Source organism: Oncorhynchus mykiss, chromosome 16 (assembly GCF_057628025.1).
Source record: "Oncorhynchus mykiss isolate SJ-2025 chromosome 16, ASM5762802v1, whole genome shotgun sequence".
NCBI classification, from domain to species: domain Eukaryota; kingdom Metazoa; phylum Chordata; class Actinopteri; order Salmoniformes; family Salmonidae; genus Oncorhynchus; species Oncorhynchus mykiss.
The window spans coordinates 50,783,009-50,804,133 of NC_143037.1; the positions used below are offsets into that span (position 1 = coordinate 50,783,009).

The 21,125-nt window shown below is 41.5% G+C and overlaps 2 protein-coding genes across 2 annotated transcripts in view; both read right to left on the minus strand.

The window, feature by feature from the left end:
* Positions 1-6,436, minus strand: part of LOC118939550 (neurofascin-like) — a 28,843-nt gene extending 22,407 nt beyond the window's left edge. Inside the window, exons 1-6 of the mRNA XM_090203138.1 lie at positions 6,079-6,436; positions 5,435-5,569; positions 2,920-3,025; positions 2,610-2,800; positions 2,199-2,321; positions 1,508-1,726 (exon numbers count right to left, since the gene is read on the minus strand). Coding sequence (XP_090059264.1) covers positions 1,508-1,726; positions 2,199-2,321; positions 2,610-2,800; positions 2,920-3,025; positions 5,435-5,510 — 715 coding nt within the window. The 5' untranslated portion in view covers positions 5,511-5,569; positions 6,079-6,436. The remainder of the gene's footprint in view (positions 1-1,507; positions 1,727-2,198; positions 2,322-2,609; positions 2,801-2,919; positions 3,026-5,434; positions 5,570-6,078) is intronic.
* A 2,999-nt stretch (positions 6,437-9,435) lies between these two features.
* LOC118939551 (calcium-independent phospholipase A2-gamma) lies at positions 9,436-20,074 on the minus strand. The gene is made up of 9 exons (XM_036947103.2): positions 19,929-20,074; positions 14,950-16,634; positions 14,582-14,731; positions 12,399-12,556; positions 12,179-12,273; positions 11,890-12,061; positions 11,703-11,760; positions 11,412-11,606; positions 9,436-11,125 (listed from the first exon to the last, which is right to left on the minus strand). The coding sequence occupies exons 2-9, from the start codon at positions 16,531-16,533 to the stop codon at positions 10,667-10,669; spliced, it is 2,871 nt and encodes a 956-aa protein (XP_036802998.2). The 5' UTR covers positions 16,534-16,634; positions 19,929-20,074; the 3' UTR covers positions 9,436-10,666.
* Positions 20,075-21,125: the final 1,051 nt, after the last annotated feature.

Consider the following 21,125-nt stretch of genomic DNA (forward strand, 5'->3'; position numbering starts at 1 on the left):
ACAAGGAACACACCAGGCAGGTCCGAGATACTGTTGTGAAGAAGTTTATAGCCGGATTTGGATACAAAAAGATTTCCCAAGCTTTAAACATCCCAAGGAGCACTGTGCAAGCGATAATATTGAAATGGTAGGAGAATCAGACCACTGCAAATCTACCAAGACCTGGCCGTACCTCTAAACTTTCAGCTCATACAAGGAGAAGACTGATCAGAGATGCAGCCAAGAGGCCCATGATCACTCTGGATGAACTGCAGAGATCTACAGCTGAGGTGGGAGACTCTGTCCATAGGACAACAATCAGTCGTATATTGCACAAATCTGGCCTTTATGGAAGAGTGGCAAGAAGAAAGCCATTTCTTAAAGATATCCATAAAAAGTGTCGTTTAAAGTTTGCCACAAGCCATCTGGGAGACACACCAAACATGTGGAAGAAGGTGCTCTGGTCAGATGAAACCAAAATTGAACTTTTTGGCAACAATGCAAAACGTTATGTTTGGCGTAAAAGCAACACAGCTCATCACCCTGAACACACCATTCCCACTGTCAAACATGGTGGTGGCAGCATCATGGTTTGGGCCTGCTTTTCTTCAGCAGGGACAGGGAAGATGGTTAAAATTGATGGGAAGATGGATGGAGCCAAATACAGGACCATTCTGGAAGAAAACCTGATGGAGTCTGCAGAAGACTTGAGACTGGGACGGAGATTTGTCTTCCAACAAGACAATGATTCAAAACAGAAAGCAAAATCTACAATGGAATGGTTCAAAAATAAACATATCCAGGTGTTAGAATGGCCAAGTCAAAGTCCAGACCTGAATCCAACCGAGAATCTGTGGAAAGAACTGAAAACTGCTGTTCACAAATGCTCTCCATCCAACCTCACTGAGCTCGAGCTGTTTTGCAAGGAGGAATGGGGCAAAAATTCAGTCTCTCGATGTGCAAAACTGATAGAGACATACCCCAAGCGACTTACAGCTGTAATCGCAGCAAAAGGTGGCGCTACAAAGTATTAACTTAAGGGGGCTGAATAATTTTGCACGCCCAATTTTTCAGTTTTTGATTTGTTTGAAAAAAAAAGTTTGAAATATCCAATAAATGTCGTTCCACTTCATGATTGTGTCCCACTTGTTGTTGATTCTTCACAAAAAAATACAGTTTTATATCTTTATGTTTGAAGCCTGAAATGTGGCAAAAGGTCGCAAAGTTCAAGGGGGCCGAATACTTTCGCAAGGCACTGTATATAAATAAAAAAATGAACAACAAAAAGCAGAGCAGTTAGATCAGAGGAGAACGGTAAATCATTTTAGGTGATAGTCTGAAATAAACAATGTGGAATCTGTAAGTATGCGGCACAATACAACTTAAATCGTACAGCAGTGAGCCAAGCGGTGAGCCAAGCTTACCTACCTTTAATGAGGTAGGTAAGTTAGTACATGGTAGTAAATAAAATGGTGGGACCCTTGTGTCACATACTGTTGATGCATGTTATGCAATAACCAATACTAACTTGTAAGGACTCTGACGGTAATAGGCATCTTCTGCTGGATCATGTTTTTGTAGGGGAAGCGTGCATTGCAGCAGTAGTCGGTGGCAGAGTCATTGACATAGACATGAGAGAAGTAGAGATCTCCATTCACCCCCATAGACACTCTACGGTCCTGTTTGATAGGCAGCATGACTGGGGGGTGGGGCTGGTGAGGCCAGTTGAAAGGTCTACCAGATGAACCTGAAATTGAATATTTAAGTTATGTATGCATTTCCTGGTAAGGTCATCTTGAGTCAATATGTTTGGGATAAGTATCAGAATGCAAAAATAAGTTTAAAGAAAGAAGCTCATCAGTTCAGAAAGAGAGACAGGTGGTTGTCATTAGTTATAAAATATAACATTTAATTCCTGGGGTGGCAGGTAGCCTAGTGGTTAGAGTGTAGAGGCTGCAGGTAGCCTAGTGGTTAGAGTGTAGAGGCTGCAGGTAGCCTAGTGGTTGTTGGGCCAATAACCGAAAGGTTGCAAGATTGAATCCCTGAGCTGACATGGTAAAAATGTGTTGTTCTGCCTCTGAACAAGGCAGTTAACCCACTGTTCCTAGGCTGTCATTGTAAATAAGAATTTGTTATTAACTGACTTGCCTAGTTAAACAAACAAAAATCCTAGACACAATGTACTACTGATTTGAGAAAAGGAGGTAAGGCCTACTCACACTTGCTCATCCAGTAGATCTCAGGTTTGGGAGGGCCTGGAGGAGGGCTGCAGTCCAGGACCAGAGGGAGACCAACACTTACTGTTACTGGCTCCAACACCTCTCTGGGCCACAGAGTGGCCTCTGACATGGACACATAGGGGTCATTTTTTTATATTGGGTTAAGAGGATGATGTAACATACATTTAACACAGGGAGCAGAATCTTGCTGGGACACGGACTTATCTTAACGTTAGAACTATTTTTGAGGTCTAAAAACGGCTGACAGAATTGGACTTTGGAGTGATTTGTCCCTTTAGGCTTTGCTTGTTTCTACCACAAACGTTTAAGCATTATCACGGTTTGAGGCACTGGCTTTTCTAATGTACTCTGTGACAATGGATTCAAAAGCCTGAATGGAGGGCAGCTTACTAGAGATGTGTAGGTTGATCTTGTCTGAGTATGCAGCGCCATACTCGTTGGTGGCAACACACTGGTACTCCCCCTCATAGGCCCCTGGGTCAGTCCAGGCATAGATGTCCAGCGTCCCCGAACGTCTCCTCATTGAGGCCTGAGGGTCCTTTGCCACGTTGAAGTACTTCCCATTACGCCTCCATGAGAAACTTAGGGATAAAGGCAAGTCTTTAGGATCAGGTAAATAAAAGTGTTCTACTACAGCTGCTCACAAATTGTACATGGTTTTGACCTATAAAGAAAGTGTTTTGGATGTGTCAGTTCTTACATTGGGTGGGGGGTGCCTTTGGCTTCACACTCCACGACCATATTGTTTCTAGGATCCACGACATGTTCCTTCAGCGACTGTTTTATAATGGTGGGGGGCTGTCTGACTGTAGGTCAAAATTAAAGACCTGATTAGGAATGTACATTAATTGAGATACTGTATTTAAGCAATAAGACATGAGGGGGTTTGGTACAGTGCAATCGGAAAGTATTCAGACCCCCTTGACTTTTTTGATTTTGTTACGTTACAGCCTTATTTTAAAATGGATTCAATTCAATTTTTTTCTTATCAATCTACACACAATACCCAATAATGACAAAGCAAAAACAGGTTTTTAGAAATATTTGCAAATTCATAAAAAAAGTGGAAATTTCACATTTACAATAGTATTCAGACCCTTTACTCAGTACTTTGTTGAAGCACCTTTGGCAATGATTACAGCCTTGAGTCTTCTTGGGTATGATGCTACAAGCTTGGCACACCTGTTTTTGTGGAGTTTCTCCCATTATTCTCTGCAGATCTTATCAAACTCTGTCAGGTTGGATGGGGAGTGTCGCTGCACAGCTATTTTCATGTCTCTCCAGAGATGTGGGGACATTCAGAGACTTGTCCCGAAGCCATTCATGCGTTGTCTTGGCTGTCTGCTTAAAGTCGTTGTCCTGTTAGAAGGTAAACCTTCGCACCAGTCTGAGTTCCTGAGCGCTCTGGAGCAGATTTTCATCAAGGATCTCTCTGTACTTTGCTTTGTTCATCTTTCCCTCGATCCTGACTATTCTCCCTGTCCCTGCTGCTGAAAAACATTCCCTCAGCATGATGTTGCCACCACCATGCTTCACCGTAGGGATGGCGCCAGGTTTCCTCCAGACACGACCCTTGGCAATCAGGCCAAAGAGTTCAATCTTGGTTTTATCCGACCAGAGAATCTTGTTTCTCATGGTCTGAGAGTCCTTTAGGTGCCTTTGGCAAATTCCAAGCGGGCTGTCATGTGCATTTTATTGAGGAGTGGCTTCCGTCTGTCCACTCTATCATAAAGGCCTGATTGGTGGAGTGCTGCAGAGATGGTTGCCCATCTGGAAGGTACTCCCATCTCCATAAAGGAACTCTGGAATTCTGTCAGAGTGACCATCGGGTTCTTGGTCACCTCCCTGACCAAGGCCCTTCTTTCCTGATTGCTCAGTTTGACCAGGCGGCCACCTCTAAGAAGGGTCTTGGTGGTTCCAAATTTCTTTCATTTAAGAATTATGGAGGCCACTGTTTTCCTTGGGGACCTCCAATGCTGCATAAATGTTTGGGACCCTTCCCCAGATCTGTGCCTTGACACAATCCTGTCTTCGAGCTCTAAGGACAATCCCTTCGACCTCATGGCTTTGTTTTTGCTCTGACATGCACTGTCAACTATGGGACCTTATATAGACAGGTATGTGCCTTTCCAAATCATGTCCAATCAATTGAATTTACCACAGGTGGACTCCAATCAAGTTGTAGGAACATTCTGTTTGTGCTTTTCTAATAACCAATTTCTGTGTTCATCCAAGTGACTGATTGAGCGTACCTGGGAGGAATCCTCACTATCAGTGAGCAATTTGGCAGAATGCCCAGAACCTTGTTTTGAGAACAAAAAGGATCTCTCAGTTTCAAGGTCTCAGCTTGGAGAGAAGAAGCCTCATGAGGTATTGGTCTGTCACATGCATGAACCACATGTTAATGATTAATTATTTATGAATGATGAATAAGCTAAATCATGCAAATATAACTTGTCTGTGTAAACAGTATACAGTATAAGAGAACTAACGGGACTACCCCGGTGGACCTCACTTCAGACCGGTACTTAATGCATCTAAGTTTGACTCTGACCTCTCCAGCATGCTGTTAATAAACAATGATTCATTTAAGATTGACTTTGAGTGTCCCTGTGTAGAATTTCCACGACAATCTCAACGATGGTCAATGGAAACAGGATGCATCTGAGCTCAATTTCAAGTCTGAATATTTATGCAAATAAGGTGCTTCTGTTTTTTTTAATTGTTTATACATTTGAAAAAAATATCTAAAAACCTATTTTCGCTTTGTCATTTTGGTATTGTGTGTAGATTGATGAGGAATTTGTTTTATGTAATACATTTTACAATAAGGTTGTAACGTAATAAAATGTGGAAAAAGTCAAGGGGTCTGAATACTTTCTGAATGCATTGTATATGGACAACAGACCACTTCTAAGGTGTGGTATTTTGGCCACATACCACAAACCCCCGAGGTGCCTTATTACTATTATAAACTAGATACCAACATAATTAAAACAGTAAAAATATATTTTTTGTCATACCCGTGGTATACGGTCTGATATACAGTACCACGGCTTTCAGCCAATCATCATTCGGGCTCAAATCAGCAAGTTTCTAATTGACATTAGCCATATACCACACCCCCTCGTGCCTTATTGCTTAAATATACAGCACTGTACACTGTTACAGTATATCACCATCTAGCAGGGCCACAATAGGTTGTGTTGACTTACTTTCCAGTGGGACATCGATGGCAGTCAGCCGTTGCCATAACAGCAGTAATAGAGTTGATCTGACCAGCGCCCTCATCTCTACAGTGAATGGCCTCCAGAGATCCTGTTGAACTGCTAGATGCCCTTATCTATAAACTGTTTTATAAGTGACCGATTAAGCAATTTAAGTTTCATCAATTCAAATGAAATTAAATATTGTGACATTTATAGGACCAATTGTTTTCTAAGACAATATTTTCCAGCACAAAACAACCAAATAAAATGAAATAATATTTAGTTTCCAAACAGCAATATTTAATTTCTGTCCCACTCAACAGTCAGCACTGGCACATTCTCTGACAGAGTCTCTTTGTCGCACAATAGATCCACCTACTAACACATGGCCAGGACTCAACTCAAGTCTCAAGCCATTCTGAAAGACCAGCCTCCATAGGACATTATAAAGCTCTTGTTAGTTGCTGTATAGATTTATTTGAATCCCAAAGAAATACACACGTTGTTATCATGTAATGTCACTACTATTTTACTGTTCATTTCTAAATATACACGGCAAAACAGATCATTGATCAGATTCATTGATCAACTCATCAACAACCATTATCAGAACTTTTCCTCCTCTCGTTAGCTCATTACATCTGTGTTACCTTTCATAAGTACAATCCTTCAAGTGAAATCGCATCAGGGTTCCCTCTTCCCAATCGTCTACAAGACTTTCCAATGCATTGAGTTTCTCCACAATTCCAGTGTCCAGTTAGTGCAGTAAACAGATAAAATCCTTGGCGCACAATCAGTCAATTCTATTTTCTTGGTCAATCGAACAGCAGGATTCTGGAGAGACAGAGCATAGTGTACAGACTTCTGTCTGTGCCATGGCCATTCTGCCCCCCACCCATCTCATGAATGAGCTCCCTACACCTCCCTCACCAACCACATCTCTGTCCCTGCCTCTCTCTCTCTCTCTCTCTGCTTCTCTCTCTCGTTCTCTCTGCTTCTCTCTCTCTCTCTCTCTCTCTCTCATGTATTAGCATAGACATGACATCAGTCAAAACATGGCATGGTATCAATAACAAAAATAAAACTAGCTGAAACAAGTCACTTACTTCTTGTCATTGTTGCTAGCTATCTGGCCATCTAGAATCACAGCACACACATTTCTGCCCCACTGAAGCGCGTGCAGTTTCCGTGACGTTGCCAGCTAACCCGTCTATGGTCTGTGGTCACAACCGTGTATACTGACTCAATATGATGATGCCTATGTGGAGGAAATTATGAGGGAAGCCAGACATCATATTTTGTATTCAACTCAAAGCTGTGTAAACAACAATGCTTTATCTCCATTGCAGTTCCACTCGCTTCTTATGGGCTTATTAGTATTTACACCAAAATACTCTGTAACTCACCAGCCAGCCCATAGTATGCACATAGTTTGTTTGCATGCTTATAGTTTTTGATGACGTCAGTGATGTGGGCCTTACTGTTGGCTGCTGAAAACTATTTTACATGAATTTTACATGCAAGAAAAATCTCTGGCATATGACCTTATCACAAAGGCTGTTACAGGGGATGAACAATATTGATTTACAGCCAAATCAGAGGCGTATTTGTAACAAGCTGTATCTGTTTGTCTGATTGGGAACTGTGTTGAATGTGATTTTATGGTATCTAAACATGCAGATAAACAAACTTCCTTTTGTGCGATAAACACTTGTTTGCACTCCGGCCACCTTCCCACTATTTTCTCCTTCCAATATGTAGCTAATCAGCATTTTCTATTCCCATTCTGGACCACTCTGATATGGTACACCCAAGCGAGATAAAAAAATTCAGACTGACATCTTCAAAAAGGTCAAAGCCATTCAGCCGAGGACCCTTCAGGCAAACTAAATGCTTTCTTTTCTAGAAACAGCACAGGATCCTTGAAGAGGCCTCTGTCTTTGTGGGAAACAAAAGCCATCTCAAGCCTCTCCACATAGTTCTGATCTGTGTAGGTGCCAAGGAATCCAGACACAGCACTAAAGCATGAATATACAGCATACTGCACTCTATGCTAGAATGGACCATGACAAATGGCAAGGGTGACATGAAAACCAATCAATTATATCTGCACGTCTATGCAAAAGATGCTAAAGGGTTTTAAATTATCTTTTGCTAAGGGGGCTTGGAGTCACAGGTCACAATCAGCTCTGACGATGACCTTGACATAAACCATTGAGGTTTTCGCAGTGACAGAGATATAACAATGTCACAGGGATGAGAACAGAACTTGAGTATGGCTCAGCCTCGTCTTTCCCACCACATCATTGTGATTGATCAGAAGTTGAGGCCCCTCAAAAAGGAAACAAAAGCGAAAAATGTTTAGCTACTTGGCTTTTGGCGTGGATTTCTTCTTCCCATGTATTTGACTTGAGCAGGGTTTCAGTCTGACCAGTGCCATGCACCAGATTGCACGGTGTGAAGGGCTCGAGAGACGCACAGCTCCGTGAGGACAACAAGGTCTCTATGTCCCGTGGGTCCCCTTTGGCATGTGTGGCCAGGGCTTGGCTAGGAGCAGATGGCATGTGGGAGGATTTCTCCATCTCTACACAAGCTGCCAGTTCAGGAATGGAGACAGAGGCAACCCATCACTCAATACACAGCGTCATCAGCAGGAAGTAGAGGTTGGGAGGAGAGAAATTCCACTTAAGAGGGACCGCTCTATTCTTCTCATCATTCTCATTTGGACTCATTTGTAACAGTGCGTAGAAATCAAGAACTTATGTTATATTACAAATCACTGTATCTCTTCATTGCCAGATTAAATACATAATCAATTACTGCTTTTAACTCCCAGTATCAATGACTCTCAGCACTGCACATTTACATAACTGGAGGTTTAGATCTGCCAAGTATTGGACCATTCCATGTGCCATGCAAATCGGTTTAAGTATAAATTATAAAGAGCATGTAAGGTTTCCATTTGAAGTACAAATCTTCAAATCAAAAGAAAATATCTCTGCAAATGAGGAGTACAGCTCCCTTGAGAAAAAGACCATTGGCAAAATTCTGACAGCACGCCAACAGCTTAGACCTACACGGAGAATCGTGGGAACTATGCTAAATATTCACTCCGTTTGTCTGATACAAACGTGCTGATTCAGTGGAAGATGGACCCACCCTCTTCTCCAAAGTGGATGAGGTCTTTTAAAGCTTGACCCTGCCTATGGCTATAAGAGGTCTCAGTCAGATACAAACAGTTGTCATGGTGTGTTCGTCAGAGAATACGATCTTTACATAATGTCCATGTAGGACTTATGTGCACATGCCAATAGCCTTTCATGTATCTACTGGTCAAGTAAAGACATTCCACGAGAGAAACATGACTTTTTCTTCAAGCTATAAATTGTTTCTTTACAAAGTACAACAAAAACCTAAACAATAGTGTTGTACTGAGCTCGTTAAGGAATGGTCCACATTCTTCAAAATGGGGTATTACATTAGTTAGTCACCAATGAGCAGTAGAACATTTGACAGTTTTCATCAAGATTTCTCTGCATTCAAAAGAATCAGATGAAATTCAAGGAAATAAAACAAAGTTACCTGCGGTATTTCCTGTCATCTCTCTTTCCTTTTTTGACAGATTTAGTTCATACATTGAACAGCCCTTTTCCTCCATCGGTTTCTCAGTGGACTCTGATCTTCTCTGGTCTAATGTGTGTTATCAGGAAAAACGGGCATTCTTTCCAACCACATGCAGGACACATGTCAATATTTCATGAGGACTTCAGAGGTTAAAATCAGGTCAAACTCTGTTCTGGTCCCACGACTTGTCAAATGGGCACCATCTGATGTCCTTTGCGTAATGTGGATACAACAAACATAACGTCATCTCCATCCATTGTGACAGATCAGCTGTCACCATCAGCTGAAAAAGAGGCAAAATGCCTTCATAACATGTAATTTCTTCATACAGCAATCAGTCAAAATTGGGAAGAGGACTATCATATGGCATAGATCGAAGATGATTTGATGTCTAAAGTAATTTCATTTATTTTGTTATCTGTGCTTTTGTTGAGTGAAAGGCTGGGGTTTACTGAACTTGTGTCTTCTCTCTGGCTGGCACATGCACACTCATTCTCTTTCTAACAAGGCATTTCTGTCCCAAACAAAGTGTGTCCTTTATAGTGACTGACCAGGGTGGGTACAGCCTCTAGACGCAGACAGGCTGCCATTAACCCCTCAAACTCCAGCAGTACAAGCTGCTTTTTAATTGCTCAATTGTTACATCACCAATCCAAATCTGGGTGGGGAATTACTGGGTCTGAGAAGATAGATATGTTACTACTTGAATGTAAAGGCCTCAGCTGAGCACATCATGAGATATTTCACAATTATGTGAGGGACAAGTTTGCTGTACACTTCAGAGCTTTTAAGAGGCTGAGGCATCTTACAAAACACAGCATATCATTTTTCAATAATAATGTGTTTTTAAAAATATATAAATAGGTTTAACATTAACAAAAATGTTATACTAATATGAGATAACACATATCACTAGCAGCTACACAAATTCCCTCAGTGCAAACATCTTCAATATACGGTCAGTGCTAGACCTGGGTTCAAATACATGTGATTTAAATACTTATTTTCTGTGTATTTGAGTATTTTCAAATAACGTGGCCGGAATCAACTACTTCTATTGGAATTATTTGTCAAATTATTCCATATAAATAGCCTTCTGCTTGAAAGTCTTTTCAAATACCTCAGTTAAATGAATGGGAGTGTATTTGAGTATTTTCAAATACTTTCCAATATTCAACTACTTGTCTTAAATTTGTTTTTACAAAAAATGAAATACTTACTTCCACAAAGTAATTGAAATACCCTAAATAGTATTAGAACCCAGGTCTGGAAGTGCAAATACACTTAACAATATTCCATAAAGGAGCGCATCCTCATTCATACCAATACATATACAGTACTGAATATATATATATAAATTACTATGCAGTTTTGATTTTGCATACATAAATGCATGACAGACAGAGCCCTTTGCATGGAGTAACAGAGCTCCAATTATGTATTTCCTCATTTTGGTGTTCATATATAGAAACACGTACTTACACAGTCATTTAAACAGAAAGGTGTATGTGAGCATTTGGGAGGAAGGAAGAGTTTGCTAAAACGTTTTAAAAATAAAAACAGGGTAAAACTACAGGCACTGAGTAATAAAACCTAACCTGTGACCTAGGACCCTCAAACCCAGCTCTGCTGCATCTCCCAGGCTCTCTCACTGACCCAGTCCTTGGTGTGGCTCAGCGCAGTGCGCTCCTGCCCCAGCACCTTACACAGCCTGGCCATCTTGGGCTTGTTCCTGTCCAGGTAGACCTGGGTGTCAGCCTGCAGCTGCTCCATGGCCCTGACGCTGCTCTCATCCAGGGATACCTCGGCACTCAGCATGGGGTTGAACCTGAAGTAGACGTTTGGGGCCAACAAGTCGTCCAGGAGGGTGTGGACCCCCTCTGTGTCGGTGGCACTGCAGATCAGGTGGTTGATCTTGGCACGCAGGCTGGTGGAGGTGCCCGGGCTCCGCTTAGCATTGTCATAGCGACCGGTGCCGAGCGACAGGACACACTGGTAAGGCTGGTTGGGCCACAGGAGACGGCTCTCGTGGACGGCGAGGGCACAAGGGTTGTTTAAAATGAGGCCACCATCCTACAAAGGGACATGCATTTTGAGTCAGGATTTGTTGGTACGCATGGTATGCAATGAATTTCATTGTACATGGGGCATCTCACTCTGAATGAAAAAACATTACAGTTTTGCACATATCTTTCCTATCAAGGGTCCTGAATTCCACACCCCTCTCAAACAACAGAAAGTGTACGGGCATTAGCTTAATCTGTGCAATGCTTTTATAGCTGATTTCACCTCTATAGAACCACAGCCTCAGTCAGCATAGGCTATCAGAAACAGAGAGAAGAAGCCAATAAAGTCTAACCTGATGGATGTCACTGTGTAAGGGGAATTCCTGGAAGTATCCCGGGGCAGCGGACGACGCTCTCACCGCCTGCCACATCTGGTACCCAGACCCCCCTGCGTAGCGGCTGAGACGGCCTGGGCTGTGGTTGTAGTTCCTGAAGATAAAGGCCTTGGGACTGGTCCCCCAGTTCACCACGGCGCTCACCGCTGACACCTGAACAACCATTTAGAAAAACACCATGGTCAATTTTCACCATATAAATGTAAGAATAGGTAACACAAAAAAGGGCGGAGTGAGTAGTGACATTACCTTGGGGCTCAACTCATCCCTGGCTGTTTTAATCAGAACTTGGTCGCCCATCTTCTCTCTGTAGAAGGTCCAATGAAATACAAACAGTACACAGATGTGAGCAGAACCATGGTTTGACATTTTAAGAATTCAGGAATTCTTCATTATGATTCAAGCACGGTTGACTGAACAGTAAAAACTGGCATACCTCAGTATCATCTCCCAGGTCTCGGTGCTGTAGTAGGAGTGACTCCAGCCCATCTTCACTGTGCCCACCAAGGGGTTCTGACGGAACACATCCGAGCCAAAACGACGGTACATATCTGCACACTCCTCTAGAGAGAAACGGGCCAGGCCAAGCATGAAGGCCAACACTGCCCCTGCCACACAAAAGGACAAATGAAAGGAAAGGACAAATGAGTTGCATGACAATGGTTAAATGATTCAAGCTCAAGTGTTGAGTCCTCGATGTGTAGGTGAGTCAGGGTTTGTCTTACCTGTGCTCACTCCACAGATGTAGTCAAACAGCTGGTGAACCTGCTTGCCTGTTTCCGCTTCCAGCTGCTTGAGGACCTGCAGTGGCACCACCCCTCTGAAAAGAGACAGGGGAGAAAACAGAAAAGTGATTCAAGAGAAAAATGTGCTTGTACGCCTTTATAACAGTTACAGTTCATTGTAATACTTCAGTAGGTTAACCATGGGGAGAAGGATCAGTACCTTGTGCCACCACCATCGATTGAGAGCACTCGGATTCCACGACCTTTGACTGGATCCACATAGCCAATCAGAGCCAAGGTTTCCCTAATGACACACTGAAGTTCCTGGTCTTCTCTATGGCTACGCCGCTGTCTTAAGAGCTGAACAGCAGCTTTCTCCTGGAATGAAAGGCATACTATTTGATTAGAGATGATTGAAGTAGTACATGACTGATAAAAATCACAACATTAGGCATCATCATCTATAATCTTCTTGAATTATGGTTCACTGGGTTGTGAGGGGGGGGGGGGGGGGGCACATGGCTTGTTTCTGCAACTTCACTATTACCATTACACTATGTTATTATCAGTAGCATTTCATTATTAGTATTCAAGTTATTATTAGGTCTAGATATTAGTCTCGTATACAATGTCAGATTGGAGAGGAATTCTGAGAAAAAAAATCCAGATTCCGATTTTGAAGCACTAAGCCATTCACACCAAGTCTGATGCGTTTTTCCATCCACTTCTCCGAACAATTCGTATAACGTCACCAATGCTGCTGCGGTCATTCTCTGTGGCAAAATGCAGTTCAAAGTGGCTAGAGAGGACACAGTAATGATCGAAAAATCATATACTACTGGAAAAATAATATGCTATTGAAAATATTAAGGTTTAGGCTATGCATCCGATACAGTTCCATGAATCATGAAAGGAGCTTGGCTACGTTTCATTCAGTTGCACAACATTTAATAAGAAAGGAAATGCAAAACTGCCACCTGCTGTTACTCTTCGCACAAATGTCACCACTGCAACAAGACAGGTTTTTTTCCTGATTAAAGAGATGAAGGCCTATTTTAGGAACATTTCTGAATGGACATAAAGAATTTGTGAACTCATACACGCACACCAACCCACCGACCTAAAATAATCCATCAATCAACGGACAGCATCTCACTCAGACACATAAGCAAATAACAATTGTCCTTTCCCAAAAACGTATTTAAAAAAGTATTAAATATCTGTTCTGTAGGATTTTTAAAAAAATGTCTACATTATAGGATGATGCTTAATCAATGTAGTCTATAATATAAATTGTCGAGGAAAGTTTTAAAGGGGAGATAGAGGCAGCTGTGATACAGGATATGAAGATGAAATTGACAACCATTAGAAAATAGAAGAAAATGCAGGCAACCTCTTCATAGCCGGCCCTAATGCCTTAAGATCAGTCTGTCCATAGCCTAAGGATCAGCCTCTCCACAGCCTAATGATCAGCCTGTCCATAGCCTAATGATCAGCCTGTCCATAGCCTAAAGATCAGCCTGTCCATAGCCTAATGATCAGCCTGTCCATAGCCTAATGATCAGCCTGTCCATAGCCTAAAGATCAGTCTGTCCATAGCCTAATGATCAGTCTGTCCATAGCCTAATGATCAGCCTCTCCACAGCCTAATGATCAGCCTGTCCATAGCCTAATGATCAGCCTGTCCACAGCCTAATGATCAGCCTCTCCACAGCCTAATGATCAGCCTCTCCACAGCCTAATGATCAGCCTCTCCACAGCCTAATGATCAGCCTCTCCACAGCCTAATGATCAGCCTCTCCACAGCCTAATGATCAGCCTCTCCACAGCCTAATGATCAGTCTCTCCACAGCCTAATGATCAGCCTCTCCACAGCCTAATGATCAGCCTCTCCACAGCCTAATGATCAGCCTCTCCACAGCCTAATGATAAGCCTCTCCACAGCCTAATGATCAGCCTCTCCACAGCCTAATGATCAGCCTCTCCACAGCCTAATGATCAGCCTCTCCACAGCCTAATGATCAGCCTCTCCACACATCCAACCTGTTTTAAAAGAAGACCAATTCATTTATTTACTAGCAGGCAATGAAAACGTGAATTGTATAAAAGAGCATCAAACGACAGTTGGAAAGAGGAGGAGATGTAGACAAAGTTAGCAAAACTATTGCTTTTAATCATTACTAAACACTCCCGCTATTAGATAACTTTATTTTCATATAGAACACTTTAATACAAATAAATCGAAAATGAATGTAGACTTATTTAAATGGTTTTACTGGTTATTTTATTTTCATGGCCGTCTTCATCCATAACTGTAAGTTACATGGTTATCAATTACCGTCACAACCCTATACAAACTCTTAAAGTACCTACTCTTGTAAAGACATTCAATGAGGTACAAACCTGCCAGACCACTGCTTTGCATCCTGGGTGTCGGATAAGGTGTGTGTTGAGCTCATCGACAACTTCGGTGATGGCCTCAGGAGAGAAGGCCTGTTGTAGACTGGACACCAAAGCACGGGTCATCTCCTCTGCCTGTCTCCTGCCCATCACCTGAGGAAGGAATGATCACATTGAGAGCTAAAGGAGGATATGCTCGCTGTTAGTTTTAAATTCAATCAGGTAAAATGTGGTAATATCAATATTTCAGTATCTGGTTCTACAATAGAAAAAAACATGTTCATGTTAACCTGGTTGATGTAAATTCATCTAAAAGCAGAAGCAAGCACACAGATCATTTGCATTTCCTGGTTGTGTTGAAGGTGACTCACCATTCTTCTAAGTGTGGCCTCACTGAGCATAGAGGCAGGATGGGCCTGGTTGCTCTGAGCCCAGGAGCCCCCCAGATACCCCCCCAGGAGGCTGGAGATGGCACTACTGGGATTGAGAAGGCACTCCATGAAGGATACAGCAGGCTGTGGTTTCGGGACCCTAACGGATCCATACTCCATCTCCCATTCTCCCCTGCGTTCCTCGATGGGACCTCTTTCTAACTCCTCCTCCTCCACGGCATCATAGCTGCCTTTGAAATAGCTGTTGACGTAATTAGCCATGTATGCATAGTTCTCACCGAAACTGGTTGTGATGTTACTGATGTGGAAAAGGGATTTGGGACGGATGGGTGGATCTTCCTGCTTTAGCCCTGTGGCTGATTGTTCATGTCTGGAGGTAGAAGATTTAGAACACTGCTGTTGATACGTCCTGCTGTTTGGCATGTGGTCCGCAACCAGATGTTCTGTTTGAGGTGGTGGTATTTCAGTTTCGTCTGTAACGGTTTTGGCTCCAAAGTATCTGTTGACGTGCTGGGCAAAGTGTAGGTAGCCCTCTGCCTCTCCCTCCCAGCTGTTGGAGATATCTGCACGTTCAATGGCTGGTTCCTGAATGGCTGTGGTCTGAGCTACAGCTGCACTAGTCTTTAAATGAGCCGTTTCAGTTTCCTTTACACTTTCAATGTAACTGATTTTTAGTGGTTTCCTCCTCCTCATCCTCCTGGTCGACACTCTGCTTGAAGCCAGATCCTCCAGAGTCTCTTCCAGAGTCGAACCTAGGACGTCCTGTGCCGAACCTTTGGTGAACACTGACTTTAGGTGTTCATGTGATGAGTTTATGTGATGAGCAACATAACTGTAACTTTCCCCAAACCTGGAGGCAATGGAACTGATGTGAAATAACTGCAGTCCACCATATCGCTGGGGGGCGGAGCTTGTCTCTGGCTGGCTGTCTGACGTCTCAAGATCGTTTTCATTTTCCAAAGGCTGCTGTGTTGTTGTCTCACTGTCCTCCCTGGCTGCCCTGTTACTTTGACTACGCCTCTGTGGCCTGCTGCCCAGACTCTCCTGAGTTGTGACGACAAACCCCACATTCCCAGCAACAGAGGACAGCTGGGTCACATCCTTTCTCTTGAAGTAAATATTGATGTGTCTGGAGAGGCGATTAAAAGAATCACCCAGACAAAGCATGCTCAACTGAAAGGGTGTCTGGCTGTCCTCCTGAAGGCTGTCCTCATGAAGGACCCCGATGGGGGCCTCAGCCTTCAACACATCCCTACTAGAGGTTGAGTAGACACGGGCCGCCTGGGAGTATCTCACCCCTCTGGTACCACCCCCAAGGAGGTACTCAGCGGTCAAGCTCATGTGGTTGAACCTCAAGCTCTTGGGGGCTCCTTTCCTGGCAAAGCTGGGAGGCAGGGGAGAGGAAGGCAAGGAGCAGCTACGGAAGTCCAAGGCTAGGGGTGTCTTGGCCAGGTGAGGGAAGGTTCTAAGGATGGTTATGAGGTACCTGAGCTTGCAGAACAGTCTTAACGTCCTCCCTCCCAGGTGACTCACACACAGGTTTATGTTGAGGAACCGACCCATCTTTAGCTTGGATGTAGTTGGTTGGGGACAAAGACAACCAACAGTGGGCTAGGAGCTGGGCCTGTATTGGCTTAGGCTTAGAAATCAGAATCATTTGGTCCCTGTAAAATACAAGAGGGAGAGGTAAGCAGGTGCTTCCACCAAAACTAGGATAGCTCTAGTTTTAACTATGCTTTCTGGAAAGAAACTATTTTCCCAGGGGAACAAATAATTACTTTTGAGGTAACTACAACTATTTGAATAACAGATCCCCAAAAAGTACTACTTCTGTAAACTATTTGAATACAGATCTCAGAAAGCAACTTCTTTTAAAATGATTTGAATACAGATCTCAGAGAGTAGCTACTTCTGTAAACTATTTGAATACAGATCTCAGAGAGTAGCTACTTCTGTAAACTATTTGAATACAGATCTCAGAGAGTAGCTACTTCTGTAAACTATTTGAATACAGATCTCAGAGAGTAGCTACTTCTGTAAACTATTTGAATACAGATCTCAGAGAGTAGCTACTTCTGTAAACTATTTGAATACAGATCTCAGAGAGTAGCTACTTCTGTAAACTATTTGAATACAGATCTCAGAGAGTAGCTACTTCTGTAAACTATTTGAATACAGATCTCAGAGAGTAGCTACTTCTGTAAACTATTTGAATACAGATCTCAGAGAGTAGCTACTTCTGTAAACTATTTGAATACAGATCTCAGAGAGTAGCTACTTCTGTAAACTATTTGAATACAGATCTCAGGAAGTGATTGCTTTTCTGAAACTGTTGGATTGTTTGCCTTCAACTAATGGCAGGGCTGAATGTGGAACTGCATGTTGAAGATAGAAATATAATGAATAGAGGACACAATATTCTATACTATTCCAATCTGACAGATATATTTGAAGAGTTTCGTTACACAAATCTATATTTCAGTATTTTTTTGTGTGTGTAAAATATTACTGTTCTCAGATTCTTAATTTATTGATTTTAGATGTATTAAAATGAGTTTTGTTGCAAAACGTTATATATCCACTGTTTGGCTGAAATGGAATGTTCGTATCATGTTAATTTGACTTTGATATGTGATTATCTCACCTAACTATTTTAAGATTAATGCACTGACTAACTTGCTCTTGATAAGAGCATCTGCTAAATTACTAAAATGTCAATGTAAATATTTTACATACAGATCTCACAATACTGCAGTGATTCATTTTTGTATTTAAAAAATATTGATGTCACAAATGTATCATTTGTACAGTTCTTTATTTAAAAAAATAGTTATTTGTCACATTTGACTGTGTAAAACCTCCTAGCAGTACTACTTATTTCTCTGAGAGTGAGGCAGATGGCGTTTTGCAACTATCAAGTGATAGATTTCAAACAAATTAATGTCTGTCATTGAACAAATCCATTCCATCTCTTTCAAAGTTATTTAAACAATAAAAGCAATAAAAGCTAACTCGCCAACATTTCTGAAAAAAAAACTAATTTGATCTACACCATACATTTCTATCTGAACATTTTGTACATGTCCATTCTCCCGAATATATTTTGAACAGATAACTGTTCTTGTTTCAAACACCATTTTTAAAGGGATAGTTTACTCAGCATACAAACTAACATGATTCTCAACCTACCTTGTATTTGATTCAAGAAAGCAGTTTTGGGATATTGAGTTTCCTTTCGACACTTAATAGCCATATTGTTACAGTTAGCATTCTCAGCAAGACAACGTTCAAAGTTATTGTGCCTGTAATAAAACTCATTATTTTTGGAGCAAGAGTTTATTAGCATGTTGTTACATAATATTTTGGACATAGCATTTGAATTGCCTAGCAATGAGCTGAGACTTTGACGGTTCCTTATTCCATGTATGTAATAACTCCATTATTATGCAATTATAAAGACATTTTCAAAGTCCTATGGAACAGGAACGTTTCAGTTACTACACTTTTTTTTTTACATTGTCAACATCACTTGAATGATCTACCTTTAATAAAAGGGATGTCTGTCTTTATCTGATACAGTATAGTAGTAGTAGTAGTAGTAGTGGTAGTAGTAGTAGTAGTACATAGATTAAAACAATTCCTTGAGAAAAAATATTTTGGAACATCACTTGAATGCTATTACACCAAGTATGGCTGGTGTCAAGTGTTACTGTATTAACTTATGTCTCACTCATTGTGAAAATATATGTACCTCATGTATTTAATTCTAGACTATACTCTATATTAAGATTAAACTCTAAGAGCCCTTCAAACCATGTTCTTATGATCATATTTTTTACACTAATTCAACTGTTGTAGTTTTTGGTTCTTCATCAAATATTTGTCAGCCTTCAAATAAATATGTGATGTTTTTAAATAACTTCCATATATTCAAATACCTTCAAATATAATTTGTTTTTCTGCAACCTGTATTTGAATATCAAAAGAAAATAGTTTCCTTTTAGTTGAAACTACTGTATATAAACTATATTTGACTACCAAAATATAACTATTTTCTGCCCAGCAGGTCTGTTTCCCATAAACAATCAAGAGTAGCTGGCTGACTATTCTAAACAGATCAAAATCCATCTCAATCTGGACCTAGACCTGGAAACAATGTCAAATGTCTGTGTTGAGGTGGAGCCTTTATTTGTAAACAAGCTAAAGAACACAACATTTGGACGACATCTGCCATTCAAATAATTAGGTCAACATTGTCTTCCCTTAAATGACAACATGAGGTCAAAAAACGTCCTGTCCTGCAACCATGTGCCCTCATCAGTATGGCATATCAATGTCTCTACCACATCACTACAATACGACAGCTGGAAATGAGGTATATCTTTACCCGCCACAATAACAACTAGTGGGGAGGGGGGTTGTTTTGATACATTGTGTGTGTGTGTGTGGTCCTGGTCATATTTTATAAACACCTCTGACAAAATAGACATGTTGTCCCACTCTTCCCTCGTAACTGTAACATGACACCAATGTCAATCTGAATACTGGGATATGTATTAATAAAACACTTTCTACTAAGTCAACTATTAGGACCCAGGAAAGAACTTAGCGGAGGTATCCCTTTAATGTGGCAGAAATCTGAGAAGCAGAGAGGATAGTTTTTACCTCATTGCGCCCCAAAAAACAAGATATGCCTGTGTCTCTACACGTGGACGTGTCCCTCCTAAATGCAACGTAGTTGCGGTGCATAAAAAGGGAGCACAATTTAATTGAAAATAGCAACTTGCTATTTATAGTATATTGAACATCAAGAAATACTGTCAACTTGCACCAAGGAAGGTCAAATGCACAGATTTGTCCAGTCAGGTACTGCATGGTTAGACAATGTTCACCATAACCTTGAGACAACATACAGTAGGTTCTGATAAATATGAGGCAGGAATAGATTAAACATTTACCTGGGGCAACTCTTCTCCTGTTATCCTCCGCTTTCTTCCTTTAATGTTTTGATCTCTATCCTGAAACAGTTTCTTATTAGATGTCCTGCAGGGCAACCCTTCAAAGGAACAGACACTGTTTCTGTTTTGATACTTAATCTCATCCTACCTTCCTGTAGGGTCTGTATACTATTGGCTGGTCTGAGCGGAGGGTTGGGCATAGCAGCCCTCTGACTGACCAATCCTCTTTAAGACCGCAGATCCCTCTGCTTAAGGTCATCTGCTGTTACCACAGACTCACTTCAGGCTGTGAAGTACATGGAGTAGATATCTAAATAAAGAGAAGGGGCAATAGGGATTTCAGAGTGAGTTGAGAAAGTCACAACTTCCATTCTAGCCAGTACATATTTCAGACAGATGTGGGTGTTAAGTGATGTTTTGTTATGCTTCTCAGAACTAACGTAATATAGACAGTATGCAGAGCTTCTCAGAACTGAAAAATGTACAGTGCATAGTTCCTATTTCACTAGCATTGTTAAAATTTACATTCCAAATATTTGCTATGTACAGTGCATTCAGAAAGTTCAGATCCCTTCACTTTTTGCTACGTTACAGCCTTATTCTAAATTAGATTTTGTTTTATGTCTCAATCTACACACAATACTCCATAATGACAAAGTGAAAACACTTTTGCAAATTTATGAAAAATAAATAAACAGAAATACCTTATTTACATAAGTATTCGGACCCTTTGCTATGAGACTCAAAACTGAGCTCAGGTGCATCTTGATCATCCTTGAGATATTTCTACAACTTGATTTGAATCCACCTGTGGCAAATTTAATTGATTGGAAATGATTAGGAAAGGCCCACACACCTGACTATATGAGGTTCCAAAGTTGACAGTGCATGTCAGAGCAAAAACCAAGCCATGAGGTCGAAGGAATTGTCCTTAGAGCCCCAAGACAGGATTGTGTCTAGGCACAGATCAGGGGAATACTATCAAAACATTTCTGCAGCATTGAAGGTCCCCAAGAACACAGTGGCCTCCATCAGTCTTAAATGGAAGAAGTTTGGAACCACCAGGACTCTTCCTCGACCTGGCCGCCCGGCCAAACTGAGCAATCGGTGGAGAAGGGCATTTGTCAGGGAGGTGACAAAGAACCCAATGGTCACTCTGAAAGAGCTCCAGAGTTCCTCTGTGGAGATGGGAGAACC